Source organism: Suricata suricatta, chromosome 15 (genome assembly GCF_006229205.1).
Source record: "Suricata suricatta isolate VVHF042 chromosome 15, meerkat_22Aug2017_6uvM2_HiC, whole genome shotgun sequence".
Classification (NCBI taxonomy): Eukaryota; Metazoa; Chordata; class Mammalia; order Carnivora; family Herpestidae; genus Suricata; species Suricata suricatta.
This window is the reverse complement of record NC_043714.1, coordinates 8,346,903-8,369,566: the sequence shown is the minus strand read 5'-3', so window position 1 is coordinate 8,369,566 and position 22,664 is coordinate 8,346,903. Positions and strand designations below refer to the sequence as shown.

The following is a 22,664-nucleotide window of genomic DNA, read 5'->3' as shown; positions in this document are numbered from 1 at the left end:
AATTAGAAAAAGAGCAAACAAAGTAGCAGAAGGAAGGAAATAACTAAGATCAGATCAGAAATAGAGACCAAAAAAAAAAAAAAAGAGAGAGAGAGAGAGAAAAAGAAATAGAGACTAGAAGAGCAATAGAAAATACCAGCCAAGAGCTGATCTTTGGAAAAGAGATTAACAAACCTTTGACTAGTCAAAGATAAAAAGATTCAAATACGTAAATTCAGAAATGAAAGCATCAACATTATATCTGATTGCTACAATATACAAATGATCATAAGAAATTACGAACAATTATAGGCCAACAAATTGGATAACTTAGGAGAAATGGATAAATTCCTAGAAACAGACGACCTACCAACACTGAATTATGAAGAAATAGAATGGCTGGACAGACCTGTAAGGAGATTGAATCATAGATTTCCCAATAAAGAAAGTTCCAGGATTAGATGTCTTCCCTGGTGAATTCTACCAATGAAAAATTAATACAGACCCTTCTGAAATTATTTTTCAAAATTGAAAAGGAAATGGTTTTTTTAATACTGATTTCATAAAGTGAGCACTTCCAAACTTGCTTTATGAAGTCAGCATTACCCTAATACTATATCTATGCAGGGACACTATAGGAAAACTACAGACCACTATTCCTCATGAAGATACATGCAAAATTTTTCAACAAAATGCTAAAAAACTGAATTCGATAGCACATTATAAGGACGAGACACCATGCAAGTGGGGTTTATCCCTGGAGTGAAGGATGATTTGAGTAAATGCAAGTCAATCAATGTGATACACCACATTATCAGAATGAAAGGCAAAAATCATATGATTATCTCAAAATAAAAATATAAAAAGCATTTGACAAAGTCCAATGTTTTTCATTATAAAAACTTAACAAGGTAAGTATAGAAGGAATATACCTCAACATAATAAAGGCCATATATAAGAAGCCCACAACTAATGGTACTCAGTCATGAAAATCTAAGAGCTTTCTTTAATATCAGAAGGGCAGGGATGTCCGTAGCACTCCTATCCCACAGGGTACTGAAATCCCTAGCCAGAGCAGTTAGGTCAGTAAAAGAAATAAAATGCATCCAAAGTAAAATTGCTTGCAGATGGCATGATATTATAAAAGGAAACTGTAAAAGATTGTTAGCAAAATATTGTTCAACTCCTATTAATACTTCAGTAAAAATACAGGATACAAAGTCAACAAAAATCATGATTTTTTTCTTTTAAATGTTTTATTTATTTTTGAGAGACAACATGAGCAGGGCAGGGGCAGAGAGGGAGAAACACGGGATCCGAAGCTGGCTCTGAGCTGACAGCACGGAGCCCCCTGTGGGGCTTGAAGTCATGAACTGTGAGGTCATGGCCAGAGCCAAAATCTGATGCTCAGTGCTCAATGGACCAAGCCACCCAGGCGCCCCTATATTATTTCTATATATAAACAACAATGAAGTATTTGAAAGAGGAGTTAAGAAAACAATTCCATTTATGACAACATCAAAAACAATAAAGTACTTATGAGTAAATTTAACCAAGGAGGTGAAAGACCTGTTAGGATGCCTATTATCAAATAGACAAGAGGTAAATGTTAGCAAGCATGTGGAAGAAAGAGAATCCTTTTATACTGTTGGAGGGAATGTAAGTTGGTATAGCTATTATGGAAGGTAGTATAGAGGTTCCTCAAGAAATTAAAAATAGAACTACCATATGATCTAACATTCCCACTTACGGGAGTGTAGGGAATGAGGGAAGAGGGGAGGTGTTGGTCTAAGGGTCTGAACAACATGAGTAGATATGTAGGAAGATGACTGGGGTTAAGAATACTGTATTTTAGTAGATTTTAGTAGGTCTTAAGCATTCTCACCACAAATCAAAAAAGTAAATAGTGTGAGGCAGATGCAGTAATTAACTGGATTGTGGTGATCATTTTACAGTAAATACAAATATCAAGTCCCCACACAGTGCACTTCATATGCATGTGTAGCTTTCTCAGGGAAGCTGCAGGGAAAAGCCAAATATGTCACCAGTGCCACTGTCTTCATTCTTCTGTCATCGAGGTGAGTCATAATAGCTGGAAAGGAAAGTCATCCCACCATGATAATCCCTCCCTTTTTGCCAAAATGCCTTCTTCTTTTTCCAAGCAGGGGTTAAAAAAAAAAGAAAGAAAGAAAGAAAGAAAAGTATAGGGATTTTGATTGGACCGATAAGTTACTGATGCGAGAATTGACCTCTTTAACATTTTTAAGGGATTGGTGATATTTCATACAGCTTAATTTTCTCTACACTGTTTTTGCACATCTTGGGTAGATTTATTTCCAGATAATTTACTTCTTTTGTTAGTTTAAATGGCATCCATTTTTATATTAAATACTTTTTAATATTTGTTGCTGGTGCATAAAAAGTGCAAGTGATTGTTAAGTACTGATCTTATTATACTTAGAGGCTGTGTTATATTCTGTTACTCTATAATTTACCTACAAGTTCTTTTGGATTTTCTCAGTAATAAGTCATGAATTGCATGTTACAATTTCACTTCTTCCTTTCTGTCCCTTTACCTCCCTACACTGGCCCCCCTCCCTTAGCTCTCCTCAGTGGCCAGGACCTCGTGCGTGTTGTTGACAGAGGTTATGATGGAGGGCAGCTTGATTCTGTGACATGCCTGCAGGGACCTTCACCATCAGGTTCCGTTCGTTGCCACCCTCCTTCCCGGCCCCTTCCTTCTCGGCTCACTCTGCTCTGGCCACACTTGCCTCCTTGCTTCCTCTGAGCCTACCAGGCACACTCTCGCCTCCACGCCTGTGCACTTGTTACTCGCGCCGTGGGCTGGAAGGTGCTCCTTTAGCCTCACTTCCTTTAAATCTTCATTCTCATGCCAGCTTTTCCTCAGCTTCCCTATCTTTGAAAACAAACTTTACTGCAGTGTGATTTTACATACCAGTATAATTTGCCCATTGCAAATATCCAACTCACTGGCTTTGACTAGATGGGCTGCGTTGTACAACCATTGCCATTAATCAGTTTTACATTTTCATCACCTAGTGATGTCCCTGTGCCCAGTGACCACTGATCTGCGGTCCCGCCCCTGCCCCAGCCAACCACTGATCTGCTGTTTCCATAGATTTGCGTGTTATAGACACATAAGTGGAATCATACAGTACGTGATCTCTTGTTTCTTTCCTATTTCAGTTAACATAATGTTTTGGGGTTCACCCTTGCTATAATATGAATAGTACTTCATTTCTTTCTATGGCTGAATCATATTCCATTCTATGAATGTACCACATTTTGTTTATCCATTCATCAGTTGATGGACATTTGGCAGTTTGTAATTTTCCGTCAGTATGAATAATCCCAACGACCCTCTCTTACAGTACCCTCCTGCTCTCCTACAACATGTTTCCTGTGCTTCTCTGCTATATTTTACATCTCCTTATTATCACTGTTCAGCATATCACATGTTTTACTTGCTTGTTTATTGTTTAACTCCCTCCCTAGAGTCTAAGCTGCACAAAGCCAAAGATTTTTGTCTCCAATTGATCGCCGTTGTACATTAGTTCCTGGAACTCTGGCATGTAGTAGGCGATCAGTAAGAATTTGCTGAATCAATAAAGGAATAAGTGAATGGATGAATTGGGTGTTTACTGTACACTATATTAAAACATTTTTTTAATTTAAGTGGTTTTCTGGTTCTGAAATATTACTGTTTTTAACTTTCTCTGTGACAATTTGGGATATTTTAGGCACTTTCCACACGTTGTTGGTATTTGTGGGGTATTTACTGTGTGCGACTGTTTACTTATATTACTGTCGGTGTTCTCCTCACTCTGACAGTGGGGCGAGGGGTCTGGGCATGGCCTCACATGCAGTATAAACACAGGATCTGCTATGGAAGGGAGCTTGTCAGAAAGCACAGTACGCAAAAGCCTGCTTTGCTTTAGTCCTAATCCCCACTGGAAATTCACCTTTTGGGGACATTTTTCTTGCATGTATATGTTATGATTTGATAGAGGAAGTCTTTTGATAAGGTAGTGAATGAATAAAGTTGACAGTCTGTTATTAACCTAATTCTTTTTAATTTTTTTTCACATTTATTTATTTTTGAGAGACAGAGCACAAGTGGGGAAGGGGCAGAGAGAGAAGGAGATACAGAATCCGAAGCAGGCACCAGGCTCCAAGACGTCCGCACAGAGACTGTCACGGGGCTTAAATCCGTGAACCATGAGATTATGACCTGAGCCAAAGTCGGGCGCTTAACTAATTGAGCCACCCAGGCTCCCCTGTAATATATTAAATCATTATTTTATAAACCAGAGTATGTTTTCAGGATTCATTAAGGAGACTTACTATTGAAAGCAGTGGTTCCCTATTCCTTTATGCCTTTACATGTCTATATGATAAGTCTGATATATTTTATATTTTAATTTGTTTCCTACTAAATAAAAATAGAAGATTTGACTTTAGCATTTTATCCTGTAACTTACCTTTGGTTTTTAATGAAGAGAAGGCTGATCTTTTTTTGTCCCTTTAGATTACTCATTTCAGCCTTGTTTACATTTTTTAATATGCTAGTTTATTATCTGTTTCATTATTTCCAGGTTTCTTTTTACTATGGATCAAAGGTGTATTTTAGATGATGACTTTTCTAGGACATCATGTCTCTTAGCCTCCGTATATTATCTGTTCTTTTATATCCGTTGTCACTTTTCGCCTTCTTCTAGTTACCGTGTTCAGCTCAGTGTTCCATAGTATTGCCATCTATTTACACACTTTAGATCTATTGTTTTTTATCAATATTAAGCTTTAAACAGCTTGTTTCTTTGATGGTTAATTTCTCTACATTTCTCTATATTTGGATTCTCTGTTTTATAAATATTAAATAAATAGTACTTGAAAACAAGATGGTGCTGGAATTTCTTTTATATTTTTCTGTTTCACAATGAAATGCTGCAAAATAAAAATACTGACTTACCTACTTCCAGTTTATGTGATCTGGCCTGAAAAGTTTCTCTTTCTCTCATTTTCTGAAGGGATGCTTTTTCCTTTTTAAGTGTGTTAACTGTCATCTATTTTTGGTGCAGATAAATACGGAGGAGCGTGTGGATGCAGCTGATCAGGAGGTGATCATATGGGACCGTAAGATCCCCGAGGACATCTTGAAGGAAATAGGTGCCCCTAAGGAGGTGCCAGCAGAGAGCGTGACTGTCTGGATCGATCCACTGGATGCTACACAGGAATATACAGGTGATTTTACATGAACATTTATTTCAGACTTTGGATTGCCGTTATATGTTGGAGAATCAGCACGAAGATGGGCGGTATGGACTTGTTGGGAAATACTTTACCAGTTGTGCACAAACCTTTCCTGTTAGATTTTAAATCAGCTGGATTATTGCAGTGTGGTATGAAACCTTGGGATTGAATCCGTTATTCTCAACCTTTTTCTCCCCCCAAAACCATTGTATTATGGCATACTTTTACTGGTGGTCATGGTTCACTATATCACTGATCCTTCAGCGAAGGGACGTTTTTATCAGTCACAACAACAAAATGACTCCTGTTGGACACCTATTTATATATTTACATATAGAGTTATTCTATATTGAGGCATACATTATTCAGGTATTTATATAGCCAGAATATGATGTTTACTCATGATGTGAGGAATTGAGGGGTTATTGCATATATATCTAGTTTTAGAATTCAGAACAGTAAATCCTAGGCGCCCAGGGTAAGTAAGTAGAAAAATGGAGAATTCCTGCCCCACCCCATTGTCTTGTTTGTATTGTTGCCTAGGCCTAACTCAGATTCCATTTCTGTAGGTCCTCTCTCTTGCCTTCTTACCCAGATATATCCAATTCTTGCTTTCTCTCTGCTCTGTAGGCATATATAGTAAAGTTAATTGTTTACCTGTGTGCCCTCCTTCTACATGGTAAGTTCTTTGAATGTGGGCCTTTTCATCTTTGTATTCTAGTCCTTAAGCACTGAACTTAACCCATAATAGACAGTAGTCAACTATTTGGAGAACAGGAGGAAGACACTAGGTGTCTCATGGCAACAAATTAGAAACCATTTTGCGGAAGTAGGTAATAAAAATACACACTATTGAGTGTTTTTTTAATAAAAACTTTTCCTAAGCTGAGATTGGCCTCATTATGTAATGGTGATAATAAATATGAGCGCCTCTCTGGTGCAGGGACTATTCTAAGTATTTAACTTGATTTTCAAATTTAAAACTAAAATTTACAGTTATTTATTTTAATAATTTTTGTTATTGGGTTTTTTTGTTTTTGTTTTTTTTCTCCTAGAGGATCTTCGAAAGTATGTCACTACTATGGTGTGTGTGGCTGTGAACGGTAAACCTGTGCTAGGAGTGATACATAAGCCGTTTTCGGAATACACAGGTAAGAGATTGAGTAGAGCTCTCAAGAGTTTACGGTATTAAATCATTCGTCTGTCGTACTTACTGTCTTGCCAGAATCGCAGCTGTAGTTCGGTGATTATTGAAGTCAGTCCCCACCATACCGCACCCTTTCATTGGATACAGTGAGGATTTGGTGTTGGTAACGAAAATACATAATGAAGCAGAGCTCTCTAAACTCTCAGCAGAGGACAGAAACTGTGAATGACCATGAGAGACAGTGCTGAGGAATCCAGCTGGGCACCAGCTGTGTTCTTCTCAGTTTCTCTTGTGCTGCTGCTGAGGTTAAAGGTCCAGGGCTCTTATACATTGGACTCCAGTGGGTTCTGAGATCTCCCATCAGGTGGCCTTAGCCAAATCTGTTGTCATGGCAGGAAATGAGCCTGATACTGTGCTGGTGAAGGGCAGTGGCAGCCTAGCAACCTCAGCGTCAAAAATAGAAGGTGTTCTGGTGAAAGTCTCATGAATCAGGCTAATCCTCGTGAATCAGGCTAATCGAGCACTGTGCAGAGCTCCGTTTGACCTGCGTCCTCCACCGCCTTGATGTAGTCCTGTGTGCTAGCTTAGCGCGGACGGCAGGTCAGGTCTGCGGAGTCACGTTGGGAGTTGGGAGTGTGGAGGACTGTGCCAAAGAGCTTCCCAGGCAGCTCAAGGTGACCTGGCCCAAAGCCTCGCCAGTGCTGGTGGATAGGGGCGTGACATCTTGGTATCACCACAGCCATTATGCTGTAGTTGGCTAGAGAGACAGTGATAGCGTGGACTGTGGTTACAAGTCCAGAATGACCCCATGAGTTGTCATGATGTAGAAGTTGAGGGCGACAGTTGATGGTATAAGCAGTCTCCCCGACAGTCTGAAGGGATCAGCATACTTTTCGTTGGGAGTTCCCATCAAGAGGCCTTTTGACTCCACTACGATCAGGTTCTTGATGGTGACAGTATCCATTTTTCCAGTGCCAGCGCTGAAAGCAGCCCTGCTGATGAGGTGTAATGTGTTAAGTTAAGCCCCTCTCCAATTCATTTTCACTACAAACTAATTTTTAAGGTTGCCATAAAAACAAAAAACCCATAAACTGTCTCTGAACCACAGATATATTAACACAGTTTTGGCGGCTTGGAAGTTTAAAATAAAGGTGTTGGCAGAGAAATGTTCTCTCTGAAACCTATAAGGGAGAATTCTTCTGAGTGTTTCTTTTAGTTTCTAATAGTTTGAACAGCCCATGGTGTTCCTTGGCTTATGCACACATCACTCCAGCTCTGCCTTCACCATTTCATGGTGTTCTGCCTGCGTATCTGTGTCTCTGTGTTGCTTCTCTTCTTATGAAAACACCGTATTGGATTCAGAGTCCACCCTGCCCGGACACAAGCTCATCTTGGCTGATTACATCTACGGTAACCCCATTTCCACATAAGGTCAGATTCGGCTGTGCTGGGGATTAGGACTGCAGCATATCTTTTGGGGAACATAAACCCATGACCTCAGAATTTAGAATCTGACTTTATTTGGAAGTCAGGTCTTTACCGGTGTGGTTTAGGTGTCAGGAAGAGGTCATCCTGGATTAGGGTAGGTCCCTAAAGCAATGACAGTGTCCTTAGAAGAAGCTGAGATTACAGCAGCACCGGGGATAGGATGCTGGAGGCACAGAGATGGTAAGAACTAGGAGAGAGGCATGCAGTGAGTTTCCAGAAGGATTACACCCTGCCAATATCTTGATTTTGAACATTGAGCCTTTAGACTGTGAGAAAACAGATTTCTTTCCTCGGAGGCCACCATGTTTGTGGTAAGTTGTCGCGCCAGCCCTAGGAAACGAATACCCCAGCATCCATAGAGCTCTGTCATCTACTCCAGCCTTCTCCGCTGCGTCTCAGGGGTGTGGCTGACACCGCGTAGAAGAGCTGGCTGTCAGGTGGACAGAAATGGAGACAGGGTTAATCTGGATTACTCTTAAAACGTATTTGCTTTGCAGAATAACCTTGTATTCCAAATCCCAGCTACTCCGAGATGGAGATGGGCCGAACATATACTTGAGTGTAGGTTCTGCATTTCAGACCAAATCTACTTTGTGTTCTTTGACTTTTTATCTTCTTTTCACAATTGAGATAGTTTTCACAGTTGACAATTTGATGAGCTACAGAAGATTGAGGTTGTTACTGTGACAGCGTGCCTGGAGATTAATTACATAATTGACTTATGGTCTGTGCATTGCTTTCACATCTTTCCTTTAATCCTTGCCGAGTAAGTTAGGATACAAGTTAGGCTGCTAATGCAGGCTTCTGTAGTAGAATGCATCCGAATACCTGAAGTTGAACAAACGAGTTGATTTCTCCCTTCTCTGACGGCGGCTGTGCGGGCAGGCCGGGCGTGCGGACCGCACTCACCTCCTGCTCTGCTCTGCTCAGTGTTGTCGCCCGCTTCTGCATGGGGACGGTTCTCTGCTTCTCCCACAGTTCGCCAGTGGAGCGGGTCCGCAGGGGAGATGTGGGGGACATTTTCTACTAAGGGTTTCACCTGTACGTTGCACACATCGCTTCCGCTCCCATCCCATTGACCAAAATGTGGCTGAAACCGAGCTGCAGGGAGGCTAGGAAATGCAGTCCCTATTCTCCGTCCAAGCATCCAGTTCAGGGCTGTGTCACTTAGGGGGAAGCTGGGCAAGTGGCGATTGGAACATAACTCGGCTCAGCAGTGCTGCTGTGCTTAGTACAGCTCGTGAGGGAAGGGCACACTCACTGCTGGTGCTCCCACTCACAGAGGAGAAAACGGGACTCAGGGTCATCCACTGCACTAGGAGCAGTCAGCCTCACACATGACGCCATTTCCAGAGCTCCACAGTTCCTAACTTCTGTGCAGAGCTTAATCATGTGACGTATACCGAAGATTGTGGTTACTGTGTGACAAGGGAGGGGGTTAATATTGCCGTTTTTTATAGATGAGAAAAGACGCTAGCAGCTCTTGCCATGAAACCCATGTTGTTACAGCAAGAGCTAACTACTACTTATTAATATCTGACACTTCTTTAGTATTTCTACAGTTTATGAAGTGTATTGACGTTGATTCAGTCCAAGCTCAGAATAACTCTGGAAAGATGAATTATAGTGACTTTCAACTTAAAAAAGAGAAAACAGACCTATAAAGCTTATGTACAGAGGCACGTGGGCGGCTCAGTTGGTTGAGGGTCTGATTTCAGCTCAGGTCATGATCTGACAGTTTGTGAGTTCGAGCCCTACACCGGGCTCTGTGCTGACAGCTCAGAGCCTGGAGGTGCTTTGAATTCTGTGTCTCCCTCTCTCTCTACCTCTCCCCTGCCTGTGTTCAGTCTCTCTCTCTCTCTCTCTCTCTCTCTCTTAAAAATAAATGAACATTAAACAAATATTCTAAAGATTATGTACAGGGCTTAAATGTTTGAAGTTCTCTCTGGTTCCTTTTGTAAATTTTTTTATTGAAGCATAGTTGATTCATCCTTTGACAGTGTTCCTCATTGCCTGTCTATATCAGTTAGGGTTGCATTTAGCCGCGTACAAAATAAATCTGATTACAGCAGTTAAACAAGTAAAGGTTTTATTTCTCTCACCTAGTAAGATGGCCAAAGGGTGGGGTGGTTCAGTGGCTTTATGATACTCTTAAGCTGCCTGACTTTTCACTTCTTTTCTTAGAAGGGGGCTTTGTGTTTGCACCTTCACAGAGCTGGGTGCTTCCAGTTACAGTGGCTCTGTTCCAGGCTGGAGAAAGAGGAGAGAAGAGGGCAAAAGAGATACTCCAGTTCTTTGTATTCACATTCTTTGAGCCCTGATTTTCACATCTGTTCATTTTAGGGGTGGGGGAGAATAGGGGTAATAAAATGCCCATTAAAAAAATCTTTATTCCATAAGAACATGTATCCTTGCCCCCTGTAGTCTTACCTCCCTTAAAATAACAAAGCCAGAAGTTTCTAACTTAGGAACAAGTTGTGTTCCACAGTGTTTCTGTAAGTTATAGTCAGATGCCCTGTTCTTCGGTGATGGAGCCCACTGGTCCTGTATGGGGGGCTTGAGGGGCTCGCGGGCCAGCACACGTTCCTGGAGACCAGCGTGTCCTTAGGTGTGTGTTGACCTTCTGTTCCTGTTTGGCTTGTGTCCTCTTTTCAGACTTATTTTCAGATCCAGCCTGTATTTGATGTTGGCAGGGTACCAACTGTCAAGTATTGTGTGTTTACCAGAATTTAGCTACACTTGGGAGCTAGATCATATTGTTACTGGCAGCAGCTCGAGAAGAACTGATCAAAATCCTTATCATACTTAGAAGTAGTTCGTTGCGTTTGAAATTCTGGGAAGCGACAAGTGCGTGAACAGTATTTTAACAACGTAATGTGTGAGTGTGGTGTAGCCACACGGGACACTTGTAGCTATTAGAAAGAAGTTAGAGTGTCAGAGGTCTGTGTAGCAAAATACCAACCACTTTTTGTTTCCCACTGGACTTTTTTTTTTAAGCATATCTTACAGATAGAATGAAACCTTTTAGCTGCTATTTTACCTTTTCATGATTATCCCTTCATATCAATCGTTTATTTAAGCACCTACTGAGTTTTAAATATGCTTGAAATCATTTGTCCCTGTGTTATGAGAGAATGTATTGAGAGTATGTAACATGAAGTGTATTTTTAAAATACTAAATTAGTCATTCTCACCTAAATTCTTCTGATCCGGGCTACGAAGAGTTGCTGTCTTTATTCTCTTACACAATACTGACCTCTAGAGCTACAGCTCTGTAAATTCACTTCTTCGTAGAACCGTGGTGTTTCATCATGGCTAAAAAGAACTTAGGGAATTTTTTTGTTTTTTCCTCTTTCCCATTTTTTAACTTTTATGAATAACTTCAGACAAACACAAATTGCACTGAATTTCCATATGCTCTTTCACCTGGATTTAACAGTTAAACATTTTTATGTTTGCTTCCTATTTTTTTCATGTACTTTAAAGAAAATGACAAGGATCATGAGGTCTTATTCCTATATAGTTCACTGTGCATCTCTAAAAAGGACATGTTTCTTCAGAACGGCACTGTTAATATAATATTAAAATTAACATTTATTCCCTAACTGATCCAGTACTCCTATTTTCCCCAGTTGTTTATTTATATTTTATTTATCTATTTTGAGAGAGGGAGAGAGAGAGAGAGCGAGCTCATGATTAAGGAAGGGAGGTGCAGAGGGGCGGGAGAGAGACGGACAGAGAGAATCCCAAGCAGGGTCCACACGGGCAGCATGGAGCCCTAGTTCAATGCACCAACCTGTGAGATCACGACCTGGGCCAGAACCAAGAGTTAGGAAGCTTAGCCATCTGAGCACACAGACACCCCTGCCCCCAGTTATTTCTAAAGTGGGTTTTACAGCTGGTAACTTCAAACCAAGATCCAGCCAAGTGACATTTTCCCCTCACTCTGTTAAGTTCTCTTACTCTAGAACAGCCTCCAGTCCTGCTCTTCCCATGACATCACTTACTGAGATCAAATAGTTGTTACATCATGTCCTGCTTTTTGGATTCTTCTGATTATTTCCTCAGGGTGTCCTTTAACTTGTTCATTTTTCATCTTCTATTTCTCTTAAAGTGCAAATTAGATCCAAAGCCTTGACTGGACTAAGGCTAAGCATTTTTGTCAAGAATACATTATAGATACTCATCATGAATTTCCTGCTGCGTGATTTTACGTGATATATCCTATCTCGTCTCGTTACTAGTGACACGAAGATTTTAAAGTGTTACAACTAGATCTCTGTCATAAATTATTTTGATTCTCTGATTACCAGCAGGTAGTCTGGAGGAATACTCTGGCACCGTTTGAGATCAGGATTCCATGAAGCCTTTCACAAAATAGTTTTAAGATCTGTTAGAGCTGTGGGGTGCCCAGGTGGCTCAGTCAGTTGAGCGTCCAACTTCAGTTCAGGTCATGATCTCACGGCTCATAAGTTCGAGCCCCACGTCGGGCTCTGTACTGACAGCTCGGAGCTTGGAGCCTGCTTCGGATTCTGTGTCTTCCTCTCTCTTTGCCCCTTCCCTGCTCAGCCTCTGTCTCTCTTTCCCTCTCTCTCTCTCTCTCTCTCTCTCTCTCTCTTATATATAACTAATCATCTTAGAGAAAGGTCTGTTAAAGATGTGGAATGGCTTTTTCAACATATATTACCTAAAATCCTTCTATAGAGCAATTTCATCAGCTCTCATTTATCCTGAAATGTAGTTCCTACTAGGAAGACAAAATACATGGTTAACTGTTTTTATTTACTAATTTCTAAGTAAGGACTTTAGGTAAAAACTACCTCGAGGGGAAACAAATGTTATTTTTTCTGGGAAGATCAGGCATTTTCCTTTATAAAAAAATAAAGGAAATAATATTTTAATTTTAATATCCTTAAAGTGTTTCGGATTTTTATATATTCAGTGTGATTCAACCTACAGTTATTTTTTAAGTTGAATTTTTTGTTGCCCACTTTTTATTAATACCTCTCTCTATATAACTTTTTTGTTTAAATGCCTTTCGTTATGTAGTCATTTTCCTTAGGGATTGTCCGTCGGGCCTCCCCTGTGAGCGGCAAAGAAATTAGCCTACTTAACCTCCTTGACTACTGTCCCGTTTTAGTCATAGCTCTTCCGATATGTATCTTTCTGCCCTCAGCTCTTTAGATTGAAATGGTATCCTTTGGCTCTGACCAGTCAACTGTGAGGTAACATTTACACACTCTGACTCTTCCAAAACCTTTATTCCTATCTTTTTAGGATATCCTATCCATTATTATGGTTTCCTCTTAAATCCACAGTTAAATTTATTTCGTGCTGACCAGTAGTGCTTTTGCTAAGTGTTCTTCAGCCCTCCTTCGGCTGGCTAGCGCTTGTCTTCTCAGAGATTACTTCCGAAGAGCCAGCTCATAGATGGCCTTCCCGTTACCTGAATTCTTACACGTTGAAAGTTTTTTCTAGTCTTGTAACTTGAAAGACTCTCAGCTGCTTACACATGTATCGGTTTAGCCCTCTGATTTTGGGGGCTCTAACCAATTTCATAAACCTGAGGGCTTAGGACAGCAGAACTTTATTTTCTCACACTTTGGGGGCCAGAGTCTGATACCAGGTTGTTGGTGGTGCCATGCACCCTATGAAGGCTCAGGGGGGGACCCTTTCCCAGCCTCCTCCAGCTTCCGGTGGTGTCAGGCGTTCCTTGGCGTGCTTGGTGTGTGGACCCATCACTCCAGGTCTCTGTCCTCATATTCTCTCAGTCTATACTTTGTGTCTCCTCTTTGTATAAGGACACCAGATTCGAACTCAGGGCCTACTCTAATCCAGTGTGACCGTAACTTGAAGTACATCTACAAAGACCCTGTATCCAAATGAGGTCACATGCTGAAGGTTCTAGAAGACATGAGTTTTAGTAGGACACTGTTTTACCCCCCTCACCGCCCCCCACACTCTTTTTTCTTGGTTAACTGGTAGAAAATGCTGAACTGATAAATACCAGTGTGGTTGCATGTTGAATCTTGTTGGCAGCAAAGCTGATAATCCGATTTTCTTTCCTTTGTAAGGAACTTGGTATTTTTGCCTGGAGTTCCAAAGAACTTTATCTTGAAAGTCTAATAATAGAACTCTGATCGATCTCAGGTCCAGAGTTGGCATTTTGTGCAGGTATCTACATAGTGTGTCTCTCAGTGTGGATATTTAGGTCCTCTTTTATTTCGGGGACTTTTTTGACTCATAATCTTTGTTAATGTTTATTTATTTTTGAGAGAGATAAAGACAGAGAGTGAGCAGGGCAGGGGCAGAGAGAGAGGGAGACACAAAATCCGAAGCAGGCTCCAGGCTCTGATCTGTCAGCACAGAGCCTGATGTGGGGCTCGAACTCACAGACCCAAGATCATGACCTGAGCCCAAGTCAGTCACTTAACCGACTAAGCCACCCAGGTGCCCGTTGAATCAGAATTTGAAGATTAATTCTATTTCATGATTTTTGTTTTTCTTTCTCAGAAACTACTGTGTATATTGACTCTTCTTTCACTGACTTCTGTATCTGTCACTTTCTCCCTTGTCCCTTTACCCAGCTTACTTGTTTTCACTAAATTTTTGCTTTTCTCATTGCTTATTGTGCTTCTGGGCCCATCCGTTGTCCTTCTGTGTGTCTCGTGATCCACGGCCAAGTCTTCAGTGGTTCTGTCTCTTGTTGTTGCTCTTTCCACTCTCTTTCCTGCGTCACGCGGGTTCCTGTTCCATTGTGTTCGTCCTTATCTGTCTTTCCTGGGTTGTTCTCTTGTCCCACTATGTCCTTTTATATTTTGTTGCTGCTTTTTACTTATTTTTCGTCATCTTAGAATGCTATCTTACCATTTTATTCTGCTTAATTTGTGAACATTTTCAAGTAGCCTGAAATGTTTTGACCTTGGCTCCCTGTGTCTCCATCTCCTGGTTTTCCGTGGACACTGCAGTCGTGCGGGCTCCTCACCCCATGCAGACCGGCGTGCCGTCGGTGGGAAGGGGCTCGGGCGGTTCTCGGCTCAGGAGCTGCCTTTTCTGTTAGAGTGAGGAGGGCATTTTCTTTATTAGCAGGTGTCGTTTTCTGTTTGCACTCTCCTTGCTTGGGTGACCCTGCCGCATTTCAGCAGGGCCCGTAGCTTCATCCCCTTCCGCTCCTTGAGTTCTGTTTGCCGTCCTCCACGTGTCTCTCCTGGAGACCCGTCCTGAGAGGCGCTCTCTGTCCTCTGGGGCGCTGTCCGGATGTCACCTTGGCTCTGTGCCTTCTCCCGGCCTCCTCTTGCTGCTGCTCACGTTTCAGGCCTGCTTCCGGGGGGTCTCACTTCAGATGGGACCTTCTCCTTCTGGGGAGACACCCTGGCTGCGGTTCTCGGGGCTCCCCCACCGCTGAGAGTCCTTCAAGCAGCTCTGTGAAGCTCCCGCCACAGTCCCCCCACACCGCGGGGTCAGCTACGACACGTGTTCTGCTCACCTTCCGTGTTTACTCCTCTTCCCCCTCAGAAGTCTGTGGTTGTGACCAGACTCCGTCTCCTCATTCCTTAGCTGTTGATCAGGGGTGTTCGTATTTGCCCTCCTTGTTGCTACGTGTGGTTTTTAGCGGGAAGTGTGACAGGAGTCCAAGAAGCTGCCATGGTCTTTGGGGAACCCAGGAACCCAGACCCTGTTCCTTTTTGTTCATGTGTCCCTGCAGCGGGAGTCCGTGGTCAGGTGGCCGTCCTGGCCGCAGCCACGGCGGACCTTGTCCCCCCACAGCGAGTGCCCGCTAGCGCAGCCCGCTGCACGGGGCAGTCCTGAGGAAGGCTGTTCTCTCGTGTAGCTTGGCAGTCAGCGAAGAAAACTTCCAAGTCCAGGAAAACATTCCAAGCCGTCTCTAGGGCTCTTCATCTTCTTCCAAATTCCTGTTCTATTTTGAAATCTAGAGCATTTTTTTAATACTCCGTGATAAAGCAGATCCGTAAACCCAAGTCACCTCGTTAACCGTTTGTAAAGCTCCTTAGGAGCTTTGCAAATTATTGAAATCCAATATGCAAATTATTGAAACCCTGAATATATCAGAAATAGAGGTAGTTTAGGAGAAAGACCTATTTAAATGTTTAAACATTAAACATTAAACTAGGGGAACTAGTTTTGCTTAAGTCCTAGTTGTCACAGGTTGGCTCCCCCGGGAGCCAGACTTTTGAGACGGAGATTAGCATGCAGGATGTTTACTAAAGAGTTCCCTTGGGATCATATTTGAGTTGGGGAGGGAGTGAAGCCAGATGCGATGCAGGGGATGCTGAGTTGTAGCGCAGTCCCAGTGAGAGTGCCGCACCCCCCTCAGGGACCTCTGGGGCCTGGGAGTTGTTATTGTTAACTCGAGTCTTTAGTAGACATTCTCTCTGGTTGGGCAAGATCACGTGGCCTTTTTTAAACTCGTTTTAATATTTGCCTGTTTTAATGTAAAAAATACATAAATATTACTTTTGTTCTCAGAAAAACAAATACTTCTGCTTTGGAAAAAATATATAAGTAATCCTGTGTCAAAGGATACTTTCTCTGTCAGCTCTCTGTACTTTGAGGTTCAGTTTCAGAAAGCTTCAGTGCTGCTAACAGATACTACGTTTGCTCTGCAGCTTGGGCCATGGTGGACGGCGGGTCAAATGTGAGGGCCCGCACTTCCTACAACCAGAGGACCCCGAGCATCGTGGTGTCGCGCTCCCATTCCGGAATGGTCAAGCAGGTTGCTCTTCAGACCTTTGGGAACCAGACTACCATTATCCCAGCTGGTGGCGCTGGTATGTCCCTCCTGCCCCACGGTGCCTGTGCACGGTGTCCCCAGCGTGCTCAGGGCCCTGTCGGGAAAGACCCGGTGTCCTGTGCTGGGGAAGAAAGTGAGAAGAGACCGTGTGCTTTCTGGACAGGCCTGGTCTCCCACTGGGTGACGTCTCGGGTGGGATCTCGGTCACACATGCCCTCGTGCTCCAGTTCACAGTAGCGGCCTGTCTCCACAGGGACTCCGGTTCCTCGAATACTGCGGGAGCACCCTCCGCCCAAGATGAAAACAGCCGTACTGTCAGCTTAACTGTCGGGGTGTCAGGGAGGAGAGGGAGGCCCAAGCTCATTACCTCCCGTGGCAGAACCGTGCCAGGCCTCGTCCTGAGTGTCGCTAGACTGGCTGGTCCGTGGGGCACCGTGACACCTCTCAGCTCTGCAGCTTGCGTGTCTGGGAGGAGCCAGAGTTGAGCGGCCACCCAGCCTACTGCATGTCCTGTACTGGTTTCTTACCTGCGTCACTGCTCAGGGCTCGGCTTCCCTCCTCTGAAAGGCCAGCCGTAAATCTGTAAGGCTGTGCAAGCCACACACGGACTCTTGGATTTCTGGGGTTTTAGCACCTTTTAACAGCACAGAAAGCCACGCACAGCTTCAGGGTTATACAGAAGCACTGCCTGGCCTGGATTTGGCTCACAGGCCGTTTGCCCACGCTGCTTTTGAGTACTGTTTAATACGACAGAATTGTTTTCATTCCAATGAATAACACATTATGGTCAGAAATGCGCGTTCAAAGACGTTTTCACCACAGAAATAAAGGAAAAAGTAATGCTTATTCACTTTTAAGCCTAATAATTTTAATTTGGTGATTACATATATATATGTATGTACCTTACTCTATATGACTTCACTGTTTCCTATAAGCTATCTGTTAGGCTGGTTAGAGACGTGAGATTCGAAATACCTGGTAGGAATGGGATAAACCAGATTCTAGACCTGGCTTCATCTGTGTTTATTATATTCTTTGGTGTAAGAACTTTGCCTCCTTACAATAAGGGCTTAAGGCTGTAGTGTTGTTTGGGCTCCCAGATCGAGCACCCGTAGGGCGAGGAAACCCGTGGCACGTGGCCTCCGCGGTATTCCATCGGAAGTGAGACCTCGTGAACGTGCCATTCCACAGAAAACAACCACAGAGGAGATTCAAATTGAAAAGATGACATTTGGTTACACTGAGAATAGCTTCATAAGTTCTTTTGTGGTAGATTTTCCACTCATTTGGGTTTAAGGTCTGTGCTGTTAGTTTTTTTTAAAAAACAGAACAAAACTATTTTTCAATAATTTCAGACTTAGCAGTTGCAAACACAGTCTAGAGAACTCCTTCACATCCTGTGCTCTTACTTAAACAGTAAGCTACATTCCTTAAGTCTTCCCAACAGTAACCTAAATTCTGTGTTCATCTTTTAGGTTACAAAGTTTTAGCACTCCTAGATGTGCCCGATAAGAGTCAAGAAAAAGCCGATCTGTACATCCATGTGACGTACATCAAAAAGTGGGATATATGTGCTGGCAACGCCATCTTAAAAGCCCTGGGGGGGCATATGACTACCCTGAACGGTGAAGAAATCAGCTACACTGGTTCCGACGGCATTGAAGGAGGGCTTCTTGCTAGCATCAGAATGAACCACCAAGCTCTGGTCAGAAAACTCCCAGATCTAGAGAAGACAGGACATAAATAAGCAAAGCTCGTGACGGGTCACAGCTCCTCCCGGGCTGAACGGTCAGCTGAAACGCTGGGGGCTTCAAACCATCGGTGGAGACTATGCATGGTTAAGGCCATCCTGAACTTTTTAAAGTATTTATGAAGCATCAGAGACTTATTTTCCCTGTAATAAGTAGGATGTAGGATCAGGGAAAATGGGCTGCTTCGTGTCTCAAGTGTGTCTTTATTTCTGAGACTATTTTCGTACAGTTGTCATACACAAGGCGCATATCTATATATTTGTGAATTAAAATCTATAGCTGAGTACATTGTTATGAGACACCATTTTCACACAGCATCATGAATCTTCACTATTTGTTAGTACTTTCATATAGAATTGGGCTGAAGAAAGGATTGATTTTTGTGTAGATTTAATAATCACCTTAAAATTGTATCTCATTGAAAATAATTGGGGGTTCTTACCCCTAGTTCAGATAGAAAGCACAAGAAGCCACACATTTGTTAATATGCAACAAATGTTCTATTTATCTGTTACTGAATATTTCTTAAGGATTAAAATAGAAAAAGCTGAAATTGTTTTCTTTCTTTGAAATTTTAATAACAGGTTCACCAGCGAGTCGAGAATCTAGCTATATAATTGTTGCGTTGCGATTGTAGTTTCTGGGTGTGTGGTTTTGTTTTGTTTTGTTTTGATACAGAAAAGTGTATTTGTACCTCTAGGTTCAACACTTCTGCCATCTTCCTGTTGATTTCCGTTTGCTCTAAGGGTGGAGGTTCTGTCCTTACCCTCCTGACCAACATTTAGTCTTTAACTTGTAAGGTCTGGTGTAAGGTTTCAGGGTTCGCACTAGGATTTTGGTACATTTGCTCATTTGGGATAAATGATGCCCTACAAGAATATAAATGATTCTCTTAATTGACTTATTTGGTAATTACATGAATGAAGCTAGCTTTCATTATTTTAAAACACCTTGTTTTAATACTTTTAAAAAAATTTGCTGGGTTTTATGTAGAGATTCTTTCCTCAAGAATGATTTATGGTTGCTTTTACCATTAGTAAATGGATCTAACCTAACTAAACGCTCAAAAGTAGTAACTTTTAAGATACTTGAAAGTTTCCATTCAGATTAAAAGAATGATGGTTATGTTACTTTTTGATTACTTTTTTAAAATTCGGTATGCAAAATCCGGTTGGAAGAAACGTGGTAGAGTATTCGCGGAGTCGCTCTACCTAGACCCTTGCGTCACGAGCTCTCACGGGGATGCTGATTTCTCTCTGTGTAATATCTGGAAACTGTGTAAACAAATACTGTTATTTCATGTGACTTTGTATTTTATAATATACCGATAAAGGGGAAGGATGGCTTCTTTTCTTTTCTTTAAAATAGCTTTCCACTTATTTTCCTGTCTTGGAGGTAAAATTGACCAAAGAATGGACATCCTCACCTGGTGCGATGTACATCCAGCTGTAGGTCTGCATTTTACACTGTCTCCAAAGCCCTGTAATTCCTCCTTAGGGAGTGGACTCTAGGAGGACACACGTGCTTCTCCTCAACATCCAGCAACTGGTCACAAATCTGGTAGCGTAGTGGGCCTCAGTAGGTAGAATTTTGGTCAGTGAAAATTCATACACTGTTTTGGTAGTCGGAACATTTGATACTTAGGACATAGAGATTCAGAACAGAATATTGGAGACCTCGCCTTTTTACTTGGCAATGACATGAGAACACTTTTTCTCCAGAGACATGGCAGAGGCCTAGACTATGTCCATGGCCCATGGAGTAAGCGTTTAATTATAATGTCAAACATTATGCCGGAAATAAGACTGGCGTGTTAGGAAATGGCATTTAATTGGGAGGGTTTTTTTTTTTTATTTCAATAATAGATGGAAGCTTTCTCATTTAATGGACATGAAACTAGCTCATATTAGTAGCATGATTGCTTTGGTTTTACTTTTAGTTCCATTAATCTGCTGTAGGTAATGACTTTTGCGAAGGGCTCATGTGCAAAACATAGATGCTGGCTGGCGGTTAAACACATTATTTTTAAAATTCATTGGGTATCATCTAATTACTAATGGTTTTTATGTGCTTTTATAGAAAGTTCGTTTTCAATTTTTTTTGTTTCTAGAAGTCAGTCTACATTACAGAACTAATGTAAGTACAAAGAACAGTGTTTATATTTATGTGAGACATTGCTCCAGAACATACAGGTACAACACCATGAATAGGTAAGGCATGCAATATCTCCCAGAAATTAAATATGGAAAATCACCTATAAAATGTAGCAACATAATTAGAGTTTAACGTTTAGTGACCCTTAACATCCCCAACTCCTGGTCTTCTCTTTCCTTTTTCTTTGCCCTCATTTAGAGCACAATGTTCCCTTAAATTTTTAAGTTTTTACACATCACATTTAGTGAAAACAGTGACGCCAGTAACTTCAGTATTTATCAGCTGCCCTCTTCATCTTTTACCTTGTTCTCGAGGTCCTCAGCCCCTTCATGTTCTTCGGTATCTGCCCCTCTTTCTTGACCTGTACTCTTCCCCAGCACTTAACCCCTGAATTCTCTCGTAGGCCTACTTTTATCAAGATTGGCTGCTGAAATCCTAAAGTAGGATGGAGACTCTAGTTAAGCTCTCAGAGATGAAGTCTGTCAGAGTTCTGGTTGGCCATTACTTTTCAAAGACTTCTCAAAAAGTGAAGGAAAGTCACCTTCAAAGCCACAAAGGTTTATACTGTCAAGTCTAATCCAGTGCTATACAAAGCATTTCTTCAGATCCATTCTTCACAGAATGAAAATGCAGGAAATACAAGAATTAGATATATAAACCTGCCTAAGAGAACTTGCTTTTTCTGTTAGTTTTCACACTTCTGTCCCTATTTCAGTCGAGATTACAGAGGGCCAACAAGATGGATCCTATTTGTTCGGTCTTCAGTATCCCTTTTCCCCCAATTTTAGTGTTCTTTCTTGATTTTAAATCCGCATTCAAATGAATTCTTTGTGGCTGTAGGATGAAGCCAAGAAGTGCTTTAGTTTATGTAACAATTGTGCAGATAACATTTGCCCTTTGAATACTGTGCCAACGGGGTCAGAAGAACTGGGGGAGGGGCAAACCTCCAGGAAAGGGTAGTCGAGGGAGGCCTCCAGGATCCGCCCCCACCCCTAGGACTAGGAACTCCGCTTTTGTCCCCGATATTCAGAGAGCGGGTCTTTGCAGGCTTTGAAGGTGAGAACTCGCTCTGATGGCCCAGCATATGTAAAGAAAGCCGGGGGGCCCATGATCCCCTGTTGCTCAGAACATGAAATATCCAGCTGGCCAATCCTTGATAGCACCTTGAAAATGGCCTTAAGGAGACCATCTTGGGCAGGTTAAAAGTAGAAACTGTGGATTATTCCAGCTGCCACGATTTTTGTTGGCTGTGTGTTGACTGGTCCTGGTTAGAAACTGTGATTTTTCATTTTTGATCCGGGTTGAATTTTAAGATGTATTATTTCCAGTATATGCCTACAAAGCGTCTGTCTTGTAACTTGTATAAAGTAAACCTATTCTCTGGTTTCATTTTTATCCTAAAAAAAAAAAGTTGTGCCTTAACAATAGGGCATTGTATGTTAATAAGGGAAAACAAAATCTTTTTTTAATAGATGGGGAAAATAGGAACTTTTTGCCATTAAAATTTACGTTCTTTTAACATTTTTAATAGTAGAGTTGGAGAAAATTCATTAAAAAATACAATTGATATAAAATTATTTTTGCATAATCTAGCATTTACAAATGAAGTACATTTTTATAAGAACTGGCATCTTGATGTATATAAGTCTGAAATGATACTTCATCCTTTGGTTTTTAATTTGAATTGATACAAGACCAGGGTAAGGTACTTTTTTTTTCATTTGACTTTTAAATCATTTCAGGATGCTATTGTATGTGTTCTACTAGTCCTCTGAGTTGCTTTGGCTTTTAAAATTAGCAATTTGTTCATGATACTATATCAATAATTTATTAATGCTAAAAAATACTGTGTTATGTGACTTAAGCTGGAACAGTTCCTGGATTGAAGGCGGGGGCTGGGGGGGGGGGCGGGGAGGGCTTCTGATGCGCAGTTACTGAGAAGACCAGAATTGAACTTTGTGCTTCAAAAGAAAATTTCAGTTTTATGTGGTGCTGTTTATGTAAGTTGTTTATTTTCATTTTATCTGAACCTGGCAGGTGTTAACCATTCCAACTTACTATTGGCTTCTTTCTTTCTTTTTTTTAATTTACTTTTAAGGTTGTATGGTGAATTAATTCTATG

The 22,664-nt window shown here is 41.6% G+C and overlaps 1 protein-coding gene across 1 annotated transcript in view; it reads left to right on the top strand.

Moving 5' to 3' along the window:
- IMPAD1 (inositol monophosphatase domain containing 1) overlaps positions 1-19,726 on the top strand; it is a 30,167-nt gene extending 10,441 nt beyond the window's left edge. The window contains exons 2-5 of the mRNA XM_029923430.1: positions 5,079-5,241; positions 6,306-6,401; positions 16,513-16,674; positions 18,113-19,726. Of these exons, the coding sequence (XP_029779290.1) occupies positions 5,079-5,241; positions 6,306-6,401; positions 16,513-16,674; positions 18,113-18,384 (693 nt within the window). The 3' untranslated portion in view covers positions 18,385-19,726. The remainder of the gene's footprint in view (positions 1-5,078; positions 5,242-6,305; positions 6,402-16,512; positions 16,675-18,112) is intronic.
- The last annotated feature ends 2,938 nt before the right edge of the window (positions 19,727-22,664 follow it).